This window comes from Nerophis ophidion, linkage group LG04, assembly GCF_033978795.1.
Source record: "Nerophis ophidion isolate RoL-2023_Sa linkage group LG04, RoL_Noph_v1.0, whole genome shotgun sequence".
NCBI lineage: Eukaryota > Metazoa > Chordata > Actinopteri > Syngnathiformes > Syngnathidae > Nerophis > Nerophis ophidion.
The window spans coordinates 15431318-15455655 of record NC_084614.1 but is presented as its reverse complement, the minus strand read 5'-3'; the positions used below and the strand labels follow the sequence as shown (position 1 = coordinate 15455655).

The 24338-nt window shown below is 40.7% G+C and overlaps 2 protein-coding genes across 4 annotated transcripts in view; one reads left to right on the top strand and one right to left on the bottom strand.

Moving 5' to 3' along the window:
- Positions 1-20954, bottom strand: part of si:ch1073-513e17.1 (sialin) — a 25268-nt gene extending 4314 nt beyond the window's left edge. Inside the window, exons 1-11 of the mRNA XM_061897202.1 lie at positions 20823-20954; positions 18212-18358; positions 17937-18154; positions 17631-17864; positions 15767-15941; positions 15562-15680; positions 15330-15491; positions 8027-8159; positions 7808-7955; positions 7658-7748; positions 7420-7593 (exon numbers count right to left, since the gene is read on the bottom strand). Of these exons, the coding sequence (XP_061753186.1) occupies positions 7426-7593; positions 7658-7748; positions 7808-7955; positions 8027-8159; positions 15330-15491; positions 15562-15680; positions 15767-15941; positions 17631-17864; positions 17937-18154; positions 18212-18296 (1533 nt within the window). The 5' untranslated portion in view covers positions 18297-18358; positions 20823-20954 and the 3' untranslated portion in view covers positions 7420-7425. The remainder of the gene's footprint in view (positions 1-7419; positions 7594-7657; positions 7749-7807; positions 7956-8026; positions 8160-15329; positions 15492-15561; positions 15681-15766; positions 15942-17630; positions 17865-17936; positions 18155-18211; positions 18359-20822) is intronic.
- On the top strand, positions 16444-24338 carry LOC133550988 (c-Myc-binding protein-like). Of its 3 annotated transcripts, none has more exons than XM_061897207.1 (6): positions 16444-16575; positions 22102-22159; positions 22238-22286; positions 23817-23931; positions 24005-24076; positions 24142-24338. In XM_061897207.1, exons 1-5 carry the CDS (start codon positions 16474-16476, stop codon positions 24029-24031), a joined length of 351 nt encoding a protein of 116 aa, XP_061753191.1. In that variant the 5' UTR covers positions 16444-16473; the 3' UTR covers positions 24032-24076; positions 24142-24338. The 3 variants fall into 3 exon arrangements, with proteins under 3 accessions (XP_061753191.1, XP_061753190.1, XP_061753192.1); XM_061897206.1 differs by having other exon boundaries at positions 16457-16575; positions 24005-24058; XM_061897208.1 differs by lacking the exon at positions 16444-16575 and adding an exon at positions 21769-21913 and having other exon boundaries at positions 24005-24058.

Below are 24338 nucleotides of genomic sequence, written 5' to 3'. Positions count from 1 at the left end.
ATTTTTATCTCATAATTTCTACTTCATCTCACAATTTAAACTTATCTCATAAATTTGACATTGATGTCACATAATTTAGACTTTATCTCATAATTATGAGTTTTTTTTCTTACAATTATGATCATTTTTCTCATAATTTAGACCTGTTATCTCATAATTGAGACTATTTAACCACATAATTATGATCATTTTGGTCTCATTTCAAAATTTTTTCCCATAATTTCTACTTTATCTCACAATTAAGACTTGTTATCTCATACATTTGACATTGATGTCACATAATTTAGACTTTATCTCATAATTATGAGGGTTTTTTTATTACAATTATGATCATTTTTCTCATAATTTAGACCTGTTATCTCATAATTGAGACTATTTAACCACATAATTATGATCATTTTGGTCTCATTTCAAAATTTCCTCATAATTTAGACATTACCCTAATGGTCTCATAATTAAAAAAATAAAAATATCTCAAAATTCTAACTTTCTGATAATTTTGACTTTCTATCTGCTAGTTATGCCATTTTATCTCATAATTTTGACTTTCAGACTTGAGACTATTTAACCACATAATTATGATAATTTTTGTCTCATTTCAAAAGAATTTCCTCATAATTTACAATTTTTTCTTATGGTCTCATAATTAAAAAAATATATATGGTTCAAAATTCTAACAATCTGATAATTTTGACTTTCTATCTGCTAGTTATGCCATTTTATCTCATAATTTTGACTCTCAGACTTTATCTGATAATTATTACTTTTTAATCACATAATTCAGACTTTTTAATCTGATAATTAAGACTTTATCACTTAAACTTTTGACATTCTTCTCACATAATTTATACTTTATCTCATAATTATGACTTTTTTGTCTTACAATTATGAATTTTTATATCACATTTTCTACTTTTTATCTTATAATTTCTACTTTTTCCTCATAATTACAACTTTTTATGTCACCAATATGACTTACCTGTACCATGGGGGTCTTTTTTTTGGTGGCGGAAATGGCTTTCCACAGATTTTTAATAAGAATTTTTTTTTTAAATGTCATTTTGTTATCAAATTCAAATTCAATTACAAGTTGAAGCTCGTAACGTAGAATAAAGGACCTCAGATCGATCCCGAAATGTAACCTCTGGTTCCATATCCCATATTCCTAAAGAGAATTAAAAGGTCAATACAAACAAAATAGGCTAGCTTTGTGGAATTAGTCATTAATAATGTCCCTGTTTTGCGCAAGAAAGAGATTTTCTTTGCGTGTTTTTTTCCACTTCCGATACAATATTGGTGTCTTGAGCATTGACTGAATACCAATATCAATCTGATTCGATATCAGTAAATCTTTTTATTTTGTGGTGCGGAATGTCACGGGGAGAACATGCGAACTCCACGCAGAAAGACCCCGGGATTGAACTCAGGACCTTCGTATTGTGAGGCACGTACATTAACCTTTATTTTGCTGTGCTGCCCCATTTTTAATCATATTAATTTTTATATTATGTATTTTGTTTGTTTTTATTCAGTCATAGGTGGAGTTAAAGATAGTATTTGAATCTTGTTTTTTATATTTTTGTGCAACACTTTGGAAACATGTTTGTTGTTTAAATGTGCTATATAAATAAAGTGGATTGGATTGGATTGAAAATATATAGGCTCCCTTATTTTAGGCAACCCTTAGCGGTCACGGTGAGTCACTACAATAAGATCACGAAGCAGCACGTGGAATGATGCCGACACGTTTGTTACCGAAAACTTCCTAATATGCTTCTATCTGTGTTGGCCCTGCGATGAGGCGGCGACTTGTCCAGGGTGTACCCCGCCTTCCGCCCGATTGCAGCTGAGATAGGCTCCAGCACCCCCCCGCCACCCTAAAAGGGACGAGCGGTAGAAAAATGGATGGGTGGATGGATGGAATGTTAGAAAAGAGCAAGTGAAATGAGTATTATTATGAAAGACGGACTGTCTAGGTTGAACTGGGGTGGCTAATTGTTATTTTGGCAACCCTTAGCGGCCACGGTAAGTCATTACATTAAGATCACGAAGCCGCATGTTGAATGATGCGGACACGTTTGTTACTGAAAACGTCCTAATATGCTTCTGCCTTGGGAGACTTTTTATGTGAAAGTAATATGCAACTATGATTATTTGATACATGTTTATATCGACAAATGTGCTGCTCCATGATGATTGCGTATGTCTACCTTGTGTGCTTAGCTGTTGTGTAGCTGCAAGCTCCGAGTAGCCTATTTTATTCTGAGGTCCTTCTCGTTCAAGTGCAGCCTTTTTAAACACTTGTGATTTAGGGCTATATAAATAAACATTGATTTAATATTCTTGCACATTTAAAACATTTTTTGTTTATGTGAAAATGTTTATACTTTTTTGATAAAACGTGAATTTAATGTGATGTATGTTTTGTACTAATAATAAAGTAATAATACTCAACTGAACCAATTTTTGATACTTTTGTGTTAATAAACATTCATTGTTTTTTGATAATAAAATCTGTTTTACTGCGATATTTAAAAATGAGCTGATTGTGACAACTGCTGTACAGTTGTTTTTTTGTGGGTGTCAACTAAAGTAGCAAGTGGGGTAGTATTGGGGGTGTACCTGTATATTGTAGCGTCCCGGAAGAGTTAGTGCTGCAAGGGTACCTGGGTATTTCTTCGGTTGTGTTACGGTGCGGATGTTCTCCCGAAATATGTTTGTCATTCTTCTTTGGTGTGGGTTCACAGTGTGGCGCATATTTGTAACAGTGTTAAAGTTATATATACGGCCGCCCTCAGTGTGACCTATATGGATGTTGACCAAGTATGACTTGCATTCACTTGTGTGTGTGAAAAACCGTAGACATTATGTGATTGGACCCGCTCAAAGGCAGTGCCTTTAAGGCAGGGTGGTGTCCAAAGTGTGGCCCGGGGGCCATTTGCGGCCCGTAGCGAATTGTTTACCGGCCCACCACACATTCTGGAAATGCTACTGCAAAAAAAAATTATAAAAACATTTAAAAAAGTGGAATGAGGTGAAATCCAACTAGAACAAGTTGCAATGTTGAAACAAAGCTGCCATGCAGGCTGTTTTTTTTCTCTTTTGTCTATCTTTATTTTTCTTTTTTTTGCCATTGCTCACAAAAAAAAAAATCAATGTTATACTGAATTATTGACCTATTCAAGGCTACTAATATGTCACTTTAAAATGTTTTATTTAAAATATTGCATATTTTGTGTGGTTGCCATACAAAAGAGCATCAAACAAACAAAATAATAGTTCAAATGTAAAATTCACAGATAAAGCTGAAGTTGATTTCGTAACTTAAGTGTTGAAAGTAAAAAAAAAAAAACGGATAAATATGTATCACTTTATGAGTGGGGCACCTTTTGGATCCCATATATATTTATTGGTATTTTATTTATATTTTTACTGTAATTACTAAAAAATTATAATTAAAATCAATGGTGTCCTGCATTATTGATCTTTTTAAGGCTCTAATTACTTCACATCAAACATTGCTTTCTGAATGTTTTGGGCAGTGAGAGAAATACTGCATATTTCAGTGTTATTGTAAAAAACAAAGTTGTCTTTGACAGAAAAGGCATAAAACCTTTTTTTTTTTTTTTTAACTTTATATCAACCTGAAGTTGATATACTGTAGATATTTACTATAAGCATTAAATAATTAAAACATTTTTATAATTTGACTTGTATTTAAAGGCCTACTGAAACCCACTACTACGGCGTGGCGCAGTGGGAGAGTGGCCGTGCGCAACCCGAGGGTCCCTGGTTCAAATCTCACCTAGTACCAACCTCGTCACGTCCGTTGTGTCCTGAGCAAGACTCTTCACCCTTGCTCCTGATGGGTGCTGGTTGGCGCCTTGCATGGCAGCTCCCCCCATCAGTGTGTGAATGTGTGTGTGAATGGGTAAATGTGGAAGTAGTGTCAAAGCGCTTTGAGTACCTTGAAGGTAGAAAAGCGCTATACAAGTACAACCCATCCATCCATCCATCATTTTTCTACCGCTTATTCCCTTTCGGGGTCGCGGGGGGCGCTGGTGCCTATCTCAGCTACTTATCATTTATTTACTACCGACGACGCAGTCTGATAGTTTATATATCGATGATGAAATATTAACATTGCAACACATGCCAATACCGCCTTTTTACTAAATTCCAATTTTAAATTTCCCGGGAGTTTCGTCTTGAAAACGTCGTGGAATGATGACGTGTACGCAAGACGTCACGGGTTTTTAGGAAGTATGAGCGCTACGCACAGCTAAATGTCGTCTGCTTTAACGGCATAATTACACAGTATTTTGGACATCTGTGTTGCTGAATCTTTTGCAATTTGTTCAATTCATATTGGAGAAGTCAAAGTAGCAAGATGGAGTTGGGAAGCTTAAGCCTTTAGCCACACAAACACACGGTGATTCCTTGTTTAAAATTCCTGGAGGTGAAACTTTACTATGGATCAAGCCAAGCCAACATGAAACACGACGGAATGTCAACCAGCAGGTTTCGGTGAGAAAATTGAGGTTAAAAAGTCGCTTCTTACCGGAGAAAAGCTGAGCTTGTGCCGTCCATAAAGCTGCCGTCTACACACCCGTGGACACACACCTCCGACTATCAGGTACTATTAAACTCACTAAAACACTAGCAACACAATAGAAAGATAAGGTATTTCCCAGTATTATCCTAGTAAATGTGTCTAAAAACATCGGAATCCGTCCCAATGCAATCGCGTTATATTTATTTTTTTACTTTTTTTGTTTTTTTTTGTAGTCCGTCGCTATCAATATCCTCAAACACGAATCTTTCATCCTCGCTCAAGTTAATGGGGAAATTGTTGTTTTCTCGTTCCAATTAGCACTTTTTGTTGGAGGCTCCCATTATGAAAAAATGTGAATATGTGAGGAGCCATCAGCATGTGACGTCATCATCTGCGACTTCCGGTAAAGGCAGGGCTTTTCTTCTAGCACCTAAAGTTGCAAACTTTATCGTGGATGTTCTCTACTAAATCCTTTCAGCAAAAATATGGCAATATCGCAAAATGATCAACTATGACACATAGAATGGACCTGCTATCCCCGTTTGAATAACAAAATCTAATTTCAGTAGGCCTTTAACATTACACCCTTTATGGTCCCCGGCAACCCTAAAGGTAAAAAAATAATAAAATAAATCCATATATTTGTTATGGTTTGAAAATGAAAAATATCAAAATGGCCCCTGCATGGTTTATTTTTTCCGTGTGCGGCCCTCAGTGGAAAAAGTTTGGACATCCCTGCTTTAAGGTTTATTGGCGCTCTGTACTTCTCCCTATGTCCGTGTTTTAAAAAGTCATATATTATACTTTTTGAAGCCCATACAGATAATTTCCGATATAACATTTTAAAGCATTTATCGGCCGATAATATAGGCAGCCCGATATTATTGGACACTTCTACTTTAATCCATACGAATATATAAATGTGTTGAAGTGTCAATAAAGTACACTTTTTGTCCGATATTATCGGACATCTCCACTATTTTTGTTCTCAGGATAAATCTAAGTTGATGATGAAAGTTTTAGATTTGAACAGTAAAAAAACGGACTCGCAGACTCCAAGTTTACAACGAGAAGCCGCAAAAGAAAGCGCGGTTTCAAGTGTCGAAATCTGCCTCGGTGCTCAGTGCATTTTCTTCATCAGTGACGGCGCAGGAAGGGGCTAGGAAAAACTTAAAGGCCTGAGATTTTCTTATTTAAACGGGGATAGCAGGTCCATTCTATGTGTCATACTTGATCATTTTGCGATATTGACATATTTTTGCTGAAAAGATTTAGTAGAGAACATCCACGATAAAGTTCGCAACTTATGGTCGCTAACAGAAAAGCCTTGCCTGTACTGGAAGTCGCAGACGATGACGTCACATGTTGATGGCTCCTCACATTGTTTGTTTTTAATGGGAGCCTCCAACAAAAAGAGCTATTCGGACAGAGCAAACGACAATTTCCCCATTAATTTGAGCGAGGATGAAAGATTCGTGTTTGAGGATATTAATAGCGACGGACTAAAAAAAAAACACGATTGCATTGGGACGGATTCAGATGTTTTTAGACACATTTACTAGGATAATTCTGGGAAATCCCTTATTTTTCTATTGTGTTGCTAGTGTTTTAGTGAGTTTAATAGTACCTGATACTCGGAGGGGTGTGTCCACGGGTGTCTTGACGCCAATGTCTCAGGGAAGTCGACGGCAGCTTTATGCACGGCGCAAGCTCAGCTGATTTCCGGTAAAAAGCAACTTTTTACCACAATTTTTCTCACCGAAACCTGCTGGTAGACATTTGGTCGGGATCCATGTTCGCTTGACCGCTCTGATCCATAGTAAAGCTTCACCTTCGGGAATTTTAAACAAGGAATCACCGTGTGTTTGTGTGGCTAAAGGTTAAAGCTTCCCAACTCCATCTTTCTACTTTGACTTCTCCAATATGAATTGAACAAATTGCAAAAGATTCAGCAACACAGATGTCCAAAATACTGTGTAATTATGCGATTAAAGCAGACGACTTTTAGCTATGTGTGTTTGCAGCCCTTCATATTTCCTTAAAACCTGTGACGTCTTGCTTACACGTCATCATTCCACGACGTTTTTAAGAAGAAACTACGGGAAATTTAAAATTGCAATTTAGTAAACTAAAAATTGCAATTTAGTAAACTAAAAAGGCCAAGGAGGAGGCAAGAGAGTCGCAGCTGCCTCTTTGACAGCTGCAGGAGGAACGACACAAGGTCCGCTCATGTCTACGGTAAGAGCCGACTTATTACCACAATTTTCTCACCGAAACCTGCCGGTTGACGTGGTAGAGAACCATGTTCGCTTGACCGCTCTGTTCCATAGTAAAGCTTCACCTTCAGGAATGTATACAAGGAAACACCGGCTGTGTTTGTGTTGCTAAAGTTCGCTGCGATACACCGCTTCCCACCTACGTCTTTCTACTTTGACTTCTCCATTATTAATTGAACAAATTGCAAAAGATTCATCAACACAGATGTCCAGAATACTGTGTAATTATGCGATTGAAGCAGACGATTTATAGCCGTGAGCTGTACTGGAAGAAAATGTCCGCTACAATCCGTGACGTCACACGCACGCGTCATCATACGCGTAATCATTGCGTGACATTTTCAACAGCACACTTTGCGGGAAATTTAAAATTGCAATTTATTAAACTAAAAACGCTGTATTGGCATGTGTTGCAATATTAATATTTCATCATTGATATATAAACTATCAGAATCCGTGGTCGGTAGTAGTGGGTTTCAGTAGGCCTTTAACATGTGCTTATTTACATAAAATTGGAATTAAAGGGAACTCAAAAGGCACCTGGATGTATTTTAGGAGAAGAATGGAATGGAATAAACGTCTTATTACTTGGGTTCACGTGGAGTTGGAGGGCTTCCGCTCCCTTTCGGCGCACTGGTCGTCGTCCTCAGCGACGGCCCACGGTTGGATGTCGGCGCTGCCGAACAGCGTGTAGAAGAAACCGCCGCCCACGTTGATGGCGGCGGAGACCCAGAACACTGTCCTCCAGCCAGCCAAGGTGTGCTGCCGACACAAAGCAGAGTCATTTGCGTTCTTCTGTGTTTGAAAAGAAAAAAAAAAGACGTACGTCCTCGGTGAAATATCCCGTAACAATCGGGGCGATGACTCCAGGGATGGTGCCGAACATGTTGGTGATTCCCAGGAGGAAGCCAGCGTACCTGCAGGGAGAAAGCGGTTAAAATATTGGACCGGCGCTTGGAGGAGCGCCAGGGCCCACCTGGGGGCGATGTCTATCTGGTTGATGAAGACCCCGGGCGCGCTGGCGCCGGCGACGGCCGACGACAGGGTGAGGAAGGTGATGGTGAGGACGTGGCTGCAGCCGGCGTAGGCCACGGCGAGCAGGAAGCCGGCAGGCGGCAGCATACCTGCGGGGAGGGACGGTGATGTGCGTTGGAGCCGGTGGCGAGCAGGGAGTCAGCGGCGAGGTTCTCCTTGCCTGTGAGCGTAAAGAGCTTGCGTATGGTGGTGACGCTGAACACCTTCTTCTCGATGAGGCTGTCGGCCAGGAAGCCGGACAGCACGGAGCACAGCCAGGCGGCCAGGTAGGGCAGGGCGGAGAGGTAGCCGTTCTGGAAGGAGACGCCGCCGGTTAACGAGCAGAAGGACACCAGGCGGTCTCACTATCATCTCATCGGGAAGTGTGTTCCATACAAAGTTAACTTTTGCTTCAATCCTCCAGTAAAGCCTTTGGACCGGCGCCAACATTTAACAGTTCCACTCCAGTCCTGTAGGTGGCGCAAATGCTTACACTAAATTCTTTGGTGTAAGTGGAGGGCCCGTAAAAAAAGAAGATGCGGGTCGCACTCTGGACGTCAGTGGTTTGGATGCAACCTCCAGTGGGCGTAATTGAACGGCAAACGTACATTATATTGCCAAAAGTATTTGGACACCTGCCTTTACTCAAATACAGTGGGGCAAAAAAGTATTTAGTCAGCCACCGATTGTGCAAGTTCTCCCACTTAAAATGATGACAGAGGTCTGTAATTTTCATCATAGGTACACTTCAACTGTGAGAGACAGAATGTGGAAAAAAAAATGCAGGAATTCAAATTGTAGGAATTTAAAAGAATTTATTTGTAAATTATGGTGGAAAATAGGTATTTGGTCACTTCAAACAAGGAAGATCTTTGGCTCTCACAGACCAGTAACTTCTTCTTTAAGAAACTCTTCTGTCCTCCACTCGTTACCTGTATTAATGGCACTTGTTTGAACTTATCTGTATAAAAGACACCTGTCCACAGCCTCAAACAGTCAGACTCCAAGCTCCACTATCGCCAAGACCAAAGAGCTGTCGAAGGACACCAGGAAAAGAATTGAGGACCTGCACCAGACTGGGAAGAGTGAATCTAAAATAGGCAAGCAGCTTGGTGTGAAAAAATCAACTGTGGGAGCAATTATCTACTGATAATCTCCCTCGATCTGGGGCTCCACGCAAGATCTCATCCCGTGGGCTCAAAATGATCATGAGAACGGTAAGCAAAAATCCCAGAACCACACGGGGGGACCTGGTGAATGACCTGCAGAGAGGTGGGACCAAAGTAACAAAGGTTACCATCAGTAACACACTACGCCGACAGGGAATCAGATCCTGCAGTGCCAGACGGGTCCCCCCGCTTAAGCCAGTATATGTACAGGCCCGTCTGAAGTTTGCCAGACAGCACATTGATGATACCGCAGATGATTGGGAGAATGTCATGTGGTCAGATGAAACCAAAATAGAACTTTTTGGTATAAACTCAACTCATTGTGTTTGGAGGAAGAAGAACACTAAGTTGCATCCCAAGAACACCACACCTACTGTGAAGCATGGAGGTGGAAACATCATGCTTTGGGGCTGTTTTTCTGTTAAGGGGACAGGACGATTGATCCGTGTCAAGGAAAGAATGAATGGGGCCATGTATCGTGAGATTTTGAGCCAAAACCTCCTTCCATCAGTGAGAGCCTTGAATGGTTGACCAAATACGTATTTTCCACCATAATTTACAAATACATTCTTTAAAATTCCTATAATGTGAATTCCTGGATTTTTTTTCACATTCTGTCTCTCACAGTTGAAGTGTACCTATGATGAAAATTACAGACCTCTGTCATCATTTTAAGAGGGAGAACTTGCACAATCGGTGGCTGACTAAATCCTTTTTTGCCCCACTGTATGTACTCGAAGTGCCATCCCATGGAATTGTCCAAAATGTTTTGGTATCCTGGAGCATTCAAAGTTCCTTTCACTAAGGAACTAAGGGGCCAAGCCCAACTCTTGAAAAACCAACCCCTACACCACAATAACTCCTCCACCAAATTTCACACTCGGCACAATGCAGTCCAAAATGTAGCCAGACTGGTCCATCAGATTGCCAGATGGAAAAGTCGGGCGAAGTCGTCTCCACTGTTCTAGTGGTTTACACCACTGCATCCGACACTTTGCATTGGACTTGGTGATGTATGGCTTAGATCAGGGGTCACCAACGCGATGCCCGCGGGCACCAGGTAGCCCGCAAGGACCAGATGAGTCGCCCGCTGGACTGTTCTAAAAATAGCTCAAATAGCAGCACTTACCAGTGAGCTGCCTCTATTTTATAAATTGTATTTATTTACTAGCAAGCTGGTCTCGCTTTGCTCAACATTTTTAATTCTAAGAGAGACAAAACTCAAATAGAATTTTAAAATCCAAGAACATATTTTAAAGACTTGGTCTTCACTTGTTTAATTTAATTCATTTATTTTTTTATTTTGTTTCTTATAACTTTCAGAAAGACAATTTTAGAGAAAAAAATACAACCTTAAAAATGATTTTAGGATTTTTAAACACATATACCTTTTTACATTTTAAATTCCTTCCTCTTCTTTTCTGACAATTTAAATCAATGTTCAAGTATTTTTTTAATCTATTGTAAAGAATAATAAATACATTTTAATTAAACTCTTCATTTTAGCTTCTGTTTTTTCGATGAAGAATATTCGTGAAATATTTCTTCAAACTTATTATTATTAAAATTCAAAAACATTATTCTGGCAAATCTAGAAAATCTGTAGAATCAAATTTAAATCTTATTTCAAAGTTTTTTGAATTTCTTTTAAAATTTTGGTTCTGGAAAATCTAGAAGAAATAATGATTTGTCTTTGTTAGAAATATAGCTTGGTCCAATGTGTTATATATTCTAACAAAGTGCAGATTGGATTTTAACCTATTTAAAACACGTCATCAAAATTCTAAAATCAATCTTAATCAGAAAAAATTACTAATGATGTTCCATAAATTCTTTTTATATTTCAAAAAGATTAGAATTAGCTAGTTTTTCTCCTCATTTTTTTCGATTGAATTTTGAATTTTAAAGAGTCGAAATTGAAGATAAACTATGTTTCAAAATGTAATTTTCATTTTTTTTCGTGTTTTCTCCTCTTTTAAACCGTTCAATTAAGTGTTTTTTTCATCATTTATTCTCTACAAAAAACCTTCCGTAAAAGGAAAAAAAATGTACGACGGAATGACAGACAGAAATACACATTTTTTTTATATATATTTATATAGATTTATTTATTAAAGGTAAATTGAACGAATTGGCTATTTCTGGCAATTTATTTAAGTGTGTATCAAACTGGTAGCCCTTCGCATTAATCAGTACCCAAGAAGTAGCTCTTGGTTTCAAAAAGGTTGGTGACCCCTGGCTTAGATGCAGCTGCTCGGCCATGGAAACCCATTCCATTGATCTCTCTGCGTACTGTACGTGGGCTAATTGGAAGGTCACATTAAGTTTGGAGCTCTGTAGCAACTGACTCTGCAGAAAGTCTTTGCACTATTCGCTTCAGCATCCGCTGACCCCTATCTGTCAGTTTACGTGGCCTACCACTTGGTGGCTGACTTGCTGTAGTTCCCAAATTCTTCACTTGGAATATTTAGGAGAGAGGAAATTACCCGACTACACTTGTTGCACAGGTGGCATCCTTTGACAGTTCCACGCTGGAAATCACTGAGAGCGGCCCATTCTTTCACAAATATTTAGTAAAAAGTCTCCGTGCTTAAGTGCTTGATTTTAGGGGCACCTGATTCTCATCATTTGGATGGGTGGCCAAAGACTTTTGGCAATATAGTGTACGTCAGCCGGCATCATACAACAAAAATGCATCGGGAAATGCTGCAGAACCAAAAACAACTGCATAAGATAAATGCTGCAAGTCGACAGTACAAAACGTAAAGTTATGCAGGCTACCAGGAAGTTAGGCAGGACAACAGGAAGTCAGCCAGGCTACACATGCTACCAGGAAGTTAGACAGGCTACCAAGAAGGTAGCCATGCTAATTGGACGTTAGCCATGCTACCAGGAATTTGGCTATGCTACCAATAATTTAGACAAACTACCAAAAAGTTGGTCATGCTACCAAGGAATTAGCGCCGCTATTCGCAGGTTAGTCAAGCTACCAGGAAATGTAGCCATGGACTAAAAATGTATCCAAACTACCAGAAAGTAAGTCATGCTATCAAGAAGTTAGCACTGCTACACAAAAGTTAGCCAAACTACCAGGAAATTAGCCAAGCTATAAAGGAAGGTGGCCAAGTTACCAGGAAGTTAGCCAAGCTACCAAAAAGTTAGCCACGCTATCAGGACTTTTGCCCTGCTACCAAGAAGTTAGCCCCTCTACCAAGAAGTTAGTCATGCTACTAATAAATTAGTCAGGCTACTAAGAAGATAGCCAAGCTACACGGAAGTTAACAAAGTTATCAGGAAGTTAGCTAACTTACGAAGAAGTTAGCCAATCTACCAGGAAGTTTGCCGGGCTACGAAGAAGTTTGCCACACTACCACAAAGTTAGCACAGCTAGCTTTCAAAATTACTCTAAAGTTAGCCAAGCTATTAGGAAGTTAGACAAGTTACGAGCAAGTCAGCCCGGCTACAATGAAGTTAGCCCGGCTACCAGGAGGTTAGCCATACTACAAAGAACTTAGCCATGCTACCAGGAAGTTATCCAAGTTACAAGGAAGTTAGCCAGACTACAAACACATTTGTCTGGCTACCAGGAAGTGTGTCTGGCTACCAGGAAGTTAGTCCGGCGACCAGAAAGATAGCCACGCTACAAATAAGTTAGCAAAGCTACCAGGAAGTCAACCAGGCTACCAGGAAGTTAGCCGGGCTACAAGTAAGTAATCCCAGCTACCAGGAACGTAGCCATGTAACAAGGAATTTAGCCATGCTACCAGGAACGTAGCCATGTTACAAAGAAGTTAGCCAGGCTACCAAGACATTTGGTCGGCTAACAGGAAGCTAGCACAGCTACAAAGAAGTTAGCAAAGCTATGAGGAAGTCAACCTGGCTACCAAGAAGTTAGCTATGCTACCAGGAAGTTAACAAAGCTACAAAGACGTTAGCCAGGTTACAAGGATGTTAGCCATGCTACTAGGAAGTTAGCTAAGCTACAAGGAAGTCAACCAGGGTACCAGGACATTAGCCCGGCTACTAGGAAGTTAGCCACGCTATCAGGAAATTAGCCATGTTACAAGGAAGTTAGCCAGGCTACCAGACATTTGTCTGGCTACCAGGAAGTTAGCTAAGCTAAAAAGAAGTTAGCAAAGCTACGGGTAAGTCGACCTGACTACCAGGAAGTTGGCCATGCTACCAGGAAGTTAGCTATGCTACAAGGAAGTTAGCAAAGCTACGATGAAGTCAACCCGGCTACCATGCAGTTAGCCATGCTACCAGGAAGTAAGCTAAGCTACCACGAAGTTAGCTAAGCTATTAAGAAGTCAACCCGGCTAACAGGAAGTTAGCCCGGCTACCAAGAAATTATCCATGTTACAAGGAAGTTAGCCAGGCTACCAAGTCTTTTTGTCTGGCTACCAGGAAGTTAGTCAGGCGACCAGGAAAATAGCTACACTACAAAGAAGTTAGCAAAGCTATGACGAAGTCAACCCGGCTAACAGGAAGGCTACGAAGACATTTGTCTGGCTACAAGGAAGTTAGTCCGGCTACCAGGAAGTTAGCTAAGTTACAAAGAAGTGAGCCTGGCTACCAGGCAAGTTAGCCTGGCTACCAAAAAGGTAGCCCAGTTACCAAAGCTATGAGGAAGTCAACCTGGCTAACAGTAAGTTAGCCCCGGCTACCAGGATGTTAGCCATGCTACCAGGAAGTTAACTAAGCTACAAGGAAGTTACCAAAGCTATGACGAAGTCAACCCGGCTAACAGGAAGTTATCCATGTTACAAGGAAGTTAGCCATGCTACAAGGAAGTTAGCCCAGCTACCAGGAAGTTAGTTAAGCCACAAGGAAGTTAGCAAAGCTATGAGGAAGTCAACCCGCCTAACAGGAAGTTATCCATGTTACAAGGAAGTTAGCCAGGCTACCAAGTCTTTTTATCTAGCTACCAGGAAGTTAGCTAAGCTACAAGGAAGTTAGTAAAGCTATGAGGAAGTCAACCCGGCTAACAGGAAGGTATCCATGTTACAAGGAAGTTAGCCAGGCTACCAAGTCTTTTTGTTTAGCTACCAGGAAGTTAGCAAAGCTATGAGGAAGTCAACCAGGCTAACAGGAAGTTATCCATGTTACAAGGAAGTTAGCCAGGCTACCAAGTATTTTTGTCTAGCTACCAGCAAGTTAGCCCAGCTACCAGGAAGTTAGCTAAGCTACAAGGAAGTTAGCAAAGCTATGAGGAAGTCAACCCGGCTAACAGGAAGGTATCCATGTTACAAGGAAGTTAGCCAGGCTATCAAGTCTTTTTGTTTAGCTACCAGGAAGTTAGCAAAGCTATGAGGAAGTCAACCCGGCTAACAGGAAGTTATCCATGTTACAAGGAAGTTAGCCATGCTACAAGGAAGTTAGCCCAGCTACCAGGAATTTAGCTAAGCTACAAGGAAGTTAGCAAAGCTATGACGAAGTCAACCCGGCTAACAGGAAGTTATCCATGTTACAAGGAAGTTAGCCCAGCTACCAGGAAGTTAGCTAAGCCACAAGGAAGTTAGCAAAGCTATGAGAAAGTCAACCTGCCTAACAGGAAATTATCCATGTTACAAGGAAGTTAGCCAGGCTACCAAGTCTTTTTGTCTAGCTACCAGGAAGTTAGTCTGGCTACCAGGATGTTAGACATGCTACCAGGAAGTTAGCTAAGCTACAAGGAAGTTAGCAAAGCTATGAGGAAGTCAACCCGGCTAACAGGAAGTTATCCATGTTACAAGGAAGTTAGCCCAGCTACAAGAAAGTTAGCAAAGATATAAGGAAGTCAACCCGGCTAACAGGAAGTAATCCATTTTACAAGGAAGTTACCCAGGCTACCAAGTCTTTTTGTTTAGCTACCAGGAAGTTAGTCTGGCTACCAGGAAGCTAGCTAAGCTACAAGGAAGTTAGCAAAGCTATGAGGAAGTCAACCCGGCTATCAAGAAGTTATCCATGTTACAGAGAAGTTAGCCCAGCTACAAGGAAGTTAGCAAAGCTATAAGGAAGTCAACCCGGCTAACAGGAAGTCATCCATGTTACAAGGAAGTTAGCCAGGCTACCAAGTCTTTTTGTTTAGCTACCAGGAAGTTAGTCTGGCTACCAGGATGTTAGATATGCTACCAGGAAGTTAGCTAAGCTACAAGGAAATTAGCAAAGCTATGAGGAAGTCAACCCGGCTAACAGGAAGTTAGCCCAGCTACCAGGAAGTTAGCCGTGCTACAAGGAAGTTAGCGGTGCCACCAGGAAGTTAGTAAATCCAGCAGGGGCCAGCGTGGTGCTCCCTGTCCACGAGGTGTGACCTCATTGAGCGGCCAATCTCACCGACTTGAGGTCAAAGTGCAGGATGTTGTTCATGTAGGTGGGCAGGGAGGTGAGCTGTGTGTAGAAGGACCAGTTGGAACACATCTGCGTGACGATGATGGCCCACAGCGGCACTGACATCATCATGCGCAGGAGGGGCACAGACCAGCCGTGGCCCCCGCCCTGCGGGTTTCACACGCGTTACCATGACAATGAAGCCCAGTGTGAGTGAATCGTCCTCGCGGACGTTTACCTGGCGCCCGATGGAGTCGACGATGTAATCTCTCTCCTCTTTGCTGATTCGCCGATGAGTGCGGGGGTCGTCCGTCACCAACAGGAACCAGAGGACCGCCCAGAGGCACCCGGCGCCCCCTGGAGGAGACGCAGAGAGGAAGTCGTCTAATAGGCAATGTTCTCTTTCCGGCGGGTTTGATGGAAACAAAGAGTGCGTGCTTCACCGCAGAGGTAGAAGACAGCGGGCCAGCCCAGCGCTTGGCAGAGGTAGCCGGTGAGAGGCAAAGCCAAGAAGGCTCCAAAGTTGGACCCGGAGCCCGAGATCGTGATCAGGCGAGAGCGCTCCAAGGGCGGAGCCCAGCGGGCCCACATCGCCATCATGGCGGGGAACGTCACACCCTGCAAAAAAAACACATGACGTCATTCATTTACACGAGGACAGGATTGAATATTAAAGGCCTACTGAAACCCACTACTACCCACCACGCAGTCTGATAGTTTATATATCAATGATGAAATATTAACATTGCAACACATGCCGATAGGGCCTTTTTAGTCTACTAAATTGCAATTTTAAATTTCCCGCGAAGTGTCCTGTTGAAAACGTTGCGATGACGCGTGCGTTTGACGTCACCGGTTGTAGCGGACATTTTTTTCCAGCCCGATCCAAGCTATAAGTAGTCTGCTTTAATTGCATAATTACACAGTATTCTGGACATCTGTGTTGCTGAATCTTTTGCAATTTGTTCAATTAATAATGGAGGAGTCAAAGAAGAAAGATGTAGGTGGGAAGCAGTGTATTGCGGCCGCCTTTAGCAACACAAACCCAGCCTGTGTTTCCTTGTTTACATTCCCGAAGGTGAAGCTTTACATGTCACACGGCAGGTTTCGGTGGGAAAATTGTGGTAATAAGTCGGCTCTTACCGTAGACATGAGCGGAGCTTGCGTTCTCCTGCAACTGCAGACTATTACCTCCTCCCACCGGAGACACTGGCGGTCCCCACACCCGTGGCCACACCCCTCCGACTTTCAGGTACCATATAATCTCACTAAAACACTAGTAACACAATAAGCAGATAAGGGATTATCCAGAATTATCCTAGTAAATGTGTCTGATAACATCTGAGTCGCTCTCACTGCCCTTGCCTTTTTTTTTCTTTTTTTCTAGTCCTTCACTCTCACTATCCTCTTTCACAAATCTTTCATCCTCGCTCAAATTAATGGGGAAATTGTTGCTTTCTTGGTCCGAATTGCTCTAGCTGCAGGTGGCTATGATTGTAAACAATGTGAGGATGTGAGGAACTCCACAACCAGTGACGCCACGCGCACATCGTCTGCTACTTCCGGTACAGGCAAGGCTTTTTTATTAGCGACCAAAAGTTGCGAACATTATCGTGGATGTTCTCTACTTAATCCTTTCAGCAAAAATATGGCAATATCGCGAAATGATTAAGTATGACACATAGAATGGACCTGCTATCCCCGTTTAAATAAGAAAATGTCATTTCAGTAGGCCTTTAAAACGCCATGGTAAGTTAATAATACTGACACAGGCACTTGTGAATGTTTTGTCACAATGGCCAATACTAACTTGATTATATCACGACAGCCCGTACTAATGTGCATGAAAACACTTCTACAGACATCCCACATGGGGAGGGTTTAGTAAGTATGAATTATTTTAGTTACATTGTAAAACTTACAACCGTCGCTTGGAGTGATCGACGAAGAATCCATACAAGTAAAAACTCTAGGACAAAACAGAATAAACTTCCGTTTCAAGACTCGAAACAGGAAGTACATTTTCAACCTGCTGTGAGCAAACTAGTCCAAAAGATGGCGCCATAGCACAAACAATAACAAACCTACTCAGTGTCTCTGTTGGGTTTTATGAAAACAATTTGTTGAATACAAAACATTGTGGACATTAGCGAAGAAAAATCCACAAATTAGCCGCACCCGTTTTATAAGCAGCAGGATTCAAAGCGTAGGAAAAAAGTAGGGGCTTATAGTACGAAATTTACTGTAACATTTTTTTTTTAAGAGGAAAAGTTCTGTAGAACATGATAAAAGACACAAGACACTGACCTCCCCCAGTCCCTCCAGGGCTCGCAATCCAAACAGCCAGTAGGGCCCCCACTGGGCGGCCAGGGGGGTGAGGAGGGTGAGAGCGGCCGTGCTCAGCACGCCCAAACCTAGGAAGACGCTCCCTCCATAATGGCCGGACAGGTAACCCCCTGGGATCTGTGTGCACAGGTAGCCAAAGAAGAAAGCCCCAAGCAGCCAGCCCTGAGTCTCCGAGTCCCACGGGTACTGGGGGGTCTGGAAGTGGGTTAAAAGTGGCGGAAGGAGGGATCATCATGACTTGTTTTGAACGCCGCGAGTCAGCCTTACCCCGTCAGGCTGCTCAAATGTCCCGCTGCTGTTCTCAGACCCGGGAGGAAGAGGACAAGCGTGGGCGACGGAGCTGTTGCGGCCCGGCCCCGAATCGGTGGTGTTCACCATGGCGACCATGGCCACGCTGAGGTTGACGCGCAAGCCGTAGACCACGGAGAAGCCCAGGAACATCAGGACGGCCAGATTGAGGCGCGCCGAGCAGCACTGAGGAGGAACTGGAGGGGGACGCAAGCTGTTAACCTGCCGTCAGCCCAGGGGCCTCCTTAACACACCTGTGTCATCGCCGAGGAGCGGCTCGTTGTCTTCGCTCTCGTCCGACGGAGCCGCGTTGATGGAGTAGCTGCTTGGCAGCGCCATGGCGGCGCTAAAAAGTCCTGAAGGGGAATCACTGAGCCATCCCGTGCGCGGAAAAGTTGCAGCTGCCGTGCAAAATGATGCAAAGTGACAGAAAGTGTACTTTATTGACATTTCAACACCTTATGGATTAAAGTAGAGATGTCCGATAATATCGGCAGCCTGATATTATCAGCTGATAAATGCTTTAATATTATTGGTATCGGTTTCAAAAAAGTAAAATTTATGACTTTTTAAAATGCGTAGGGAGAAGTACAGAGCGCCGATAAACCTTAAAGGCGCTGCCTTTGTGTGCCTTCCCAATCACATAATACCTACGGCTTATCACACACAAGTGTATGCAATGCATACTCGGTCAACAGCCATACAGGTCACACTGAGGGTGGCCGTATTAACAACTTTAACACTGTTACAAATATGCGCCATGCTGTGAACCCACACCAAACAAGAAAGACAAACACATTTCGGGAGAACATCCGCACCGTAACATAACAGAAAAAATACCCAGAACCCCTTGAAGCACTAACTCTTCTGGGACGCTACCATATACACCCCAACCCGTCCACCTCAACCTCCTCATGCTCTCTCAGCGAGAGCATGTACCAAATTCCAAGCTGCTGTTTTGAGGCAAGTTATAAAAAAATAAGTAACTTTGTGACGTCAACAATAAATATGGCAGTGCCATGTTGGCATTTTATTTGCCATAACTTGAGTTGATTTATTTTGGAAATCCTTGTTACATTTTTTAATGCATCTAGCGGGGCATCACAACAAAAATAAGCCATAATAATGTGTTAATTCCACGACTGTATATATCGGTATCGGTTGATATTGGAATCGGTAATTAAGAGTTGGACAATATCGGAGTATCGGCCAAAAAAAAAAGCCATTATCGGACATCTCTAGATTAAAGGCCTACTGAAAGACAAAGATAGTTTATATATCAATGATGAAATATTAACATTGCAACACATTCCAATACGGCCTTTTTAGTTTACTAAATTGCAATTTTAAATTTTGCGCAAAGTATCCTGTTGAAAACGTCGGTATGATGACGCGTGCGCGTGACGTTTCGGATTGTAGCGGGCATTTTTTTCCCGCCCGATCCAAACTATTAGTAGTCTGCTTTAATCGCATAATTACACAGTATTCTGGACATCTGTGTTGATGAATCTTTTGCAATTAGTTCAATTAATAATGGAGACATCAAAGAAGAAAGATGTAGGTGGGAAGCGGTGTATTGCAGCGGCCTTTAGCAACGCAAACACAGCCGGTGTTTCCTTGTTTACATTCCCGAAGGTGAAGCTTTACTATGGAACAGAGCGGTCAAGCGAGCATGGTTCTCTACCACATGTCAACCGGCCGGTTTCGGTGAGAAAATAGTGGTAATAAGTCGGCTCTTACCGTAGAAATGATCGGAGCTTGCAGCTGTCAAAAGAGGCAGCTGCGACTCTCTTGCCTCCTCCTTGGCTTCCCTCAGAGACACTGGCGGTCACCACACCCCTCCGACTTTCAGGTACGACAGTATAATCTCACTACAACACTAGTAACACAATAAGCAGATAAGGGATTTTCCAGAATTATCCTAGTAAATGTGTCTAATAACAGCTAAATCGCTCCCACTGCCTTGTCTTTTTTTTCTTTCTAGTCCTTTAATCTCACTATCCTCATCCACAAATCTTTCATCCTCGCTCAAATTAATGGAGAAATCGTCACTTTATCGGTCCGAATCGCTCTCGCTGCTGGTGGCCATGATTGTAAACAATGTTCAGAAGTGAGGAGCTCCACAACCCGTGACGTCACGCGCACATCGTCTGCTATTTCCGGTACAGGCAAGGCTTTTTAATTAGCGACCAAAAGTTGCAAACTTTATCGTCGATGTTCTCTACTAAATCCTATCAGCAAAAATAAGGCAATATCGCGAAATTATCAAGTATGACACATAGAATGGACATGCTATCCCCGTTTAAATAAGAAAATCTCATTTCAGTAGACCTTTAGAGTCATGTGTCAGCATCTCGGACGCTCCATCGACTAGTGGAAAAGTCGTTAGTGGACTCATTACTGTGTACAAAGCGTGCACTTGTCTGCTCAAAAATTCAATATTGTTTGCGGAGTTCCCCTGTGAAGTGCATGCCTACAAAACAGTCCCCTTATAGACCAAAAATGATGTATAATCCTATTTATAACACCCTAAAGCAGTCACATGTCACATATCAATAGCAAGGTAATAGGAAACACGTGACCTGCTTGATCGTTGTGGTTACATCACGAGTGACATTTTTGGTTCAACTTCCTCACAAAGAAAGCACTCTAATCCTCATTTTAAAATGTGGAATATTGCTTTGCGTGTACGCAACATGTAGCAAAGAATTATTGTAGGTTATTGTTGTTTTTAATAAATCATGTCTCCGATGAAAAACATCAACAGAACGTTGGGAAAAAAAACCTAGCCGCACCTTTCACTATCACCGTCTTTCAAATAAAAAAAAAACGTGCGTGGATAAAGGTTAGTAAAATTGTACTTACCCGGCCGCTAGTTGGACGTCTTTCAAATGAATATAATACATTCGAAAGAAATGTTTGTCCATTCAACTCCATCGAAACATTTTGACTCGGCGCGGTTTGGGCTTCCTGCTTCCCGAGAGCGCGAGTCACATGGGCAACGACGTCACGGGTACGATTTGCGGAAGGGCAAATAGAACTACAAAAATGGCCGCCCAACGCCATTATCCTCACTGGAAACACGATCTTTTATTTCCTCCCTAATTTTATTTCAGTAACAATACAGACTGGTTGAACTGGAAGTAAACATCCAGAAACACGATTTGTTCTAAGCAAAACTGAGTCAGTCTATCTTTTAGTTATTGGACTTTCTTTTTACAAGTGACTTGAAAAACAACAACCGGTTGGTTTATTTGAATAGTTTTTTAGTCATATTTTTTTTGTTGTTGAAAAAAAAAGCATCTTTTTTTTTGTCGAAAAAACGGTTTGGTTTTTATTTAACAGTTCATACAACAAAAACGAAAATAACTCCGAAGCAGAAACGAAACAAACGACAAAAAAAGATGTTTAAAAAAAAATAAAAATTCCAACACCGCAACCGGAAGTCGCTATTAAAAGCTGTTGTGGACGGAGTTGTAGCCTGCGTCTAAAAGAGATAATAAATATATTTTTATGAGAAACAAATGCAGCGTTCGACACTGCTCTTTTACAAGAGTTTTTCATTTCTGCTGAATAACATATATATTAAAAAAAAAAAAAAGAAAAGAAATCGAACCGTTTCGTCGATTTGATACTGAAAAAGACAAACTGTATTTCAAAATAAAATCCAAATACTTTTTTTTGTTTTCATAAAAAGCAAATTCAGGGACCAAAGTGTGTCAAATCGTTGACAAACAAACATCTCCTCCGAGCGTGACACAACTCAACAACTTTTTTTTTTTTTTTAAATCCCCGACTGTTATTTTAACAGAAACCTGTTGCCATGGCACCGAGCCCATCACGACCGGTTGTGGCTGTGTAAAGCAGGATTTCTTTTTTTTGTTCATATCGTCACATTTTCCAGTGGGGAAAAAAAAAAAATTGAACTTAAAACTTTTTCCATGGATCATAACAAGGTAAGATTGTTTTCTAGCCAGGATATTTCTTTTAATTTAGTTACACACACAAATACAAAAAAAATTGCCAAGCAACGCACAGCTTACAGAAACAAACTGAGGGGCATCTTCTGCACTTCAACTTTGTCTGTTAATAATTTAATGCACACTTTTATTTATACAGCTAATGTCTTTTTCTTCATATTTAGAGAAAACAGTTCAGGAGATATCTTCACCACTCGGGGGTCATTAACTCCCTGACAAGCGGTAAGTAACATGCAAGGACAAAGTCTCGCATTTCTGTATTTTTCATGCCTCCACCTGTACTGTCGTGTCATTTTTTAGCATTGGTGGCACTTTATGAGGAGAGCGATAAACCAGACGACGCAATGAAGTATCCTTTCGCTGGCGATGGATTGTAAGACATATGTTTTGGAACGAGTGCAGCACTGGCGCCGCAGCAAACTGAAATGCTAATTGTTAATTGTTTCAATTGAAATATAAAGGATACATGTTTTTTTAAGTGTTTTTTACAAAATATAAATATTTAAAATATAAATCAAAAATTGCCCACGTATACTTTGTCAAACTCAAGCCCCGGGAGCCAGATCTGGCCCACCAAGTCCTTCAAGTGTCCCTCCACATCCTCTGTAATTGGCCCGCCACATTTAAAATGACCTACCACATAATTTAATGTGGCCTGCCACATTATTTACATAGCCTAGCACATAATTTAACGTGAACCTACAAATCGTTTAAGTGACCCACCATATTCTTTAAGTAACCCGCCACTACTTTTTAATTGGCCTGCCACTTCATTTAAGTAGCCCGCCACATCACCTTAAATAGTCTGTTTGTAAAAATTGGAATAATCAAAATGTTGCCTATGCAAAATGACAATTAGACATTTGTATTCATATGTATGTATGTATGTGTGTGTATATATATATATATATATATATATATCTCCATCCATTTCCTACCGCCTGTCCCTTTTGGGGTCGTGGGGTGTGTGTATGTGTATATATTATATATATATATATACATATATATATATATGTATATATATATATATATATATATATATACATATATATATATATATATATAAACACATATATACAAATATACATACATAAATATATATACATGGATATATATATATATATATATATATATATATAGATAGATAGATAGTACTTTATTTATTCCGTCAGGAGAGTTCCTTCAGGAAAATTACAATTTTCAGCATATATATATACACACACACATATACACAAACACACATATATACATACATACTATGTATATATATATATATATATACACAAATATATATAGAGATACATACATACAAATATATATATACATACAAACATACAAATATATATACATATATACACACACATACATATACGGTATATACACGCATATACGTATATAAACATACATATATGTATATACACATATGTATATACATACACACATACATATACAGTATATACACACATATACGTATATAAACATACATATATGTATATACATACATACATATATATATACACACATACATATACAGTATATACACACATATACGTATATAAACATACATATATGTATATACACATATGTATATACATATATATACACATGTATATACATACATATATATATATATATGTATATACATACATATATATATATATATACACATATGTATGTACATACATATATATATATACACATATGTATGTACATACATATATATATATACACATATGTATGTACATACATATATATATATTCACTGCTACAAGCGCCCCCAATAAAATCTAGTTAGACACCCCTGGTCTGCGGCTCTCAGGGGAAAAAGGTTTGGACGCCCCCGTTTTAGACTGCATTAAAGTCCTGAACTTGGGTCCAGTTTCGTGATGAATCACCTAAGCGCACAGCTTTCTGAGGCACTGATTTTGGAAAAGACCGAGCTGCGACGCAGGTGCGAGCGCCTCACAGAGGAGAACGAGGAGCTGAGGAGCAAGGTCGCAACTCCAGCAAAGATTTCCTTCACTCGGTCGATTATGTCATTTAACGGGCATGCTTCATTTCTGTCAGCTGTTGCAGTACGAGACGCCACCTTAGGAGGGAGCAGCGGAGTAAAAGCGAGGGGTTGGTTTTTATCTATTGGTCTGTAAATATTTGCAATTATACTGTCATGAAATGTCAATAATGAGTTATGGATTTTATTTTAGGGATGATCCGGATCATTTCTACTATGTTTAAAGGCAGCGCTTCTCTGTGTGTGAATACGAGCGACCTGCCTCTTCCCACAGAGACAGAGTGGATGATTGACACGAGGGTTCACTTTGTGTAATTAATTTCGCTACAGAATAGACAGTTTGAAAGCAACAAACAAACTATTAAATTGATACTTTGCTTACCTTCACAA

What these genes read in the sequence shown, in the direction of transcription:
- LOC133550988 (XM_061897207.1), top strand. Translation starts at nt 16,474, where the DNA reads ATGAGCGGAGCTTGCGTTCTCCTGCAACTGCAGACTATTACCTCCTCC. An exon ending in CACACCCCTCCGACTTTCAG is followed by an intron (nt 16,576 to 22,101) that starts GTACCATATAAT and finishes CTTCATATTTAG; the next exon opens with AGAAAACAGTTCAGGAGATA. An exon ending in AAACCAGACGACGCAATGAA is followed by an intron (nt 22,287 to 23,816) that starts GTATCCTTTCGC and finishes ACTTGGGTCCAG; the next exon opens with TTTCGTGATGAATCACCTAA.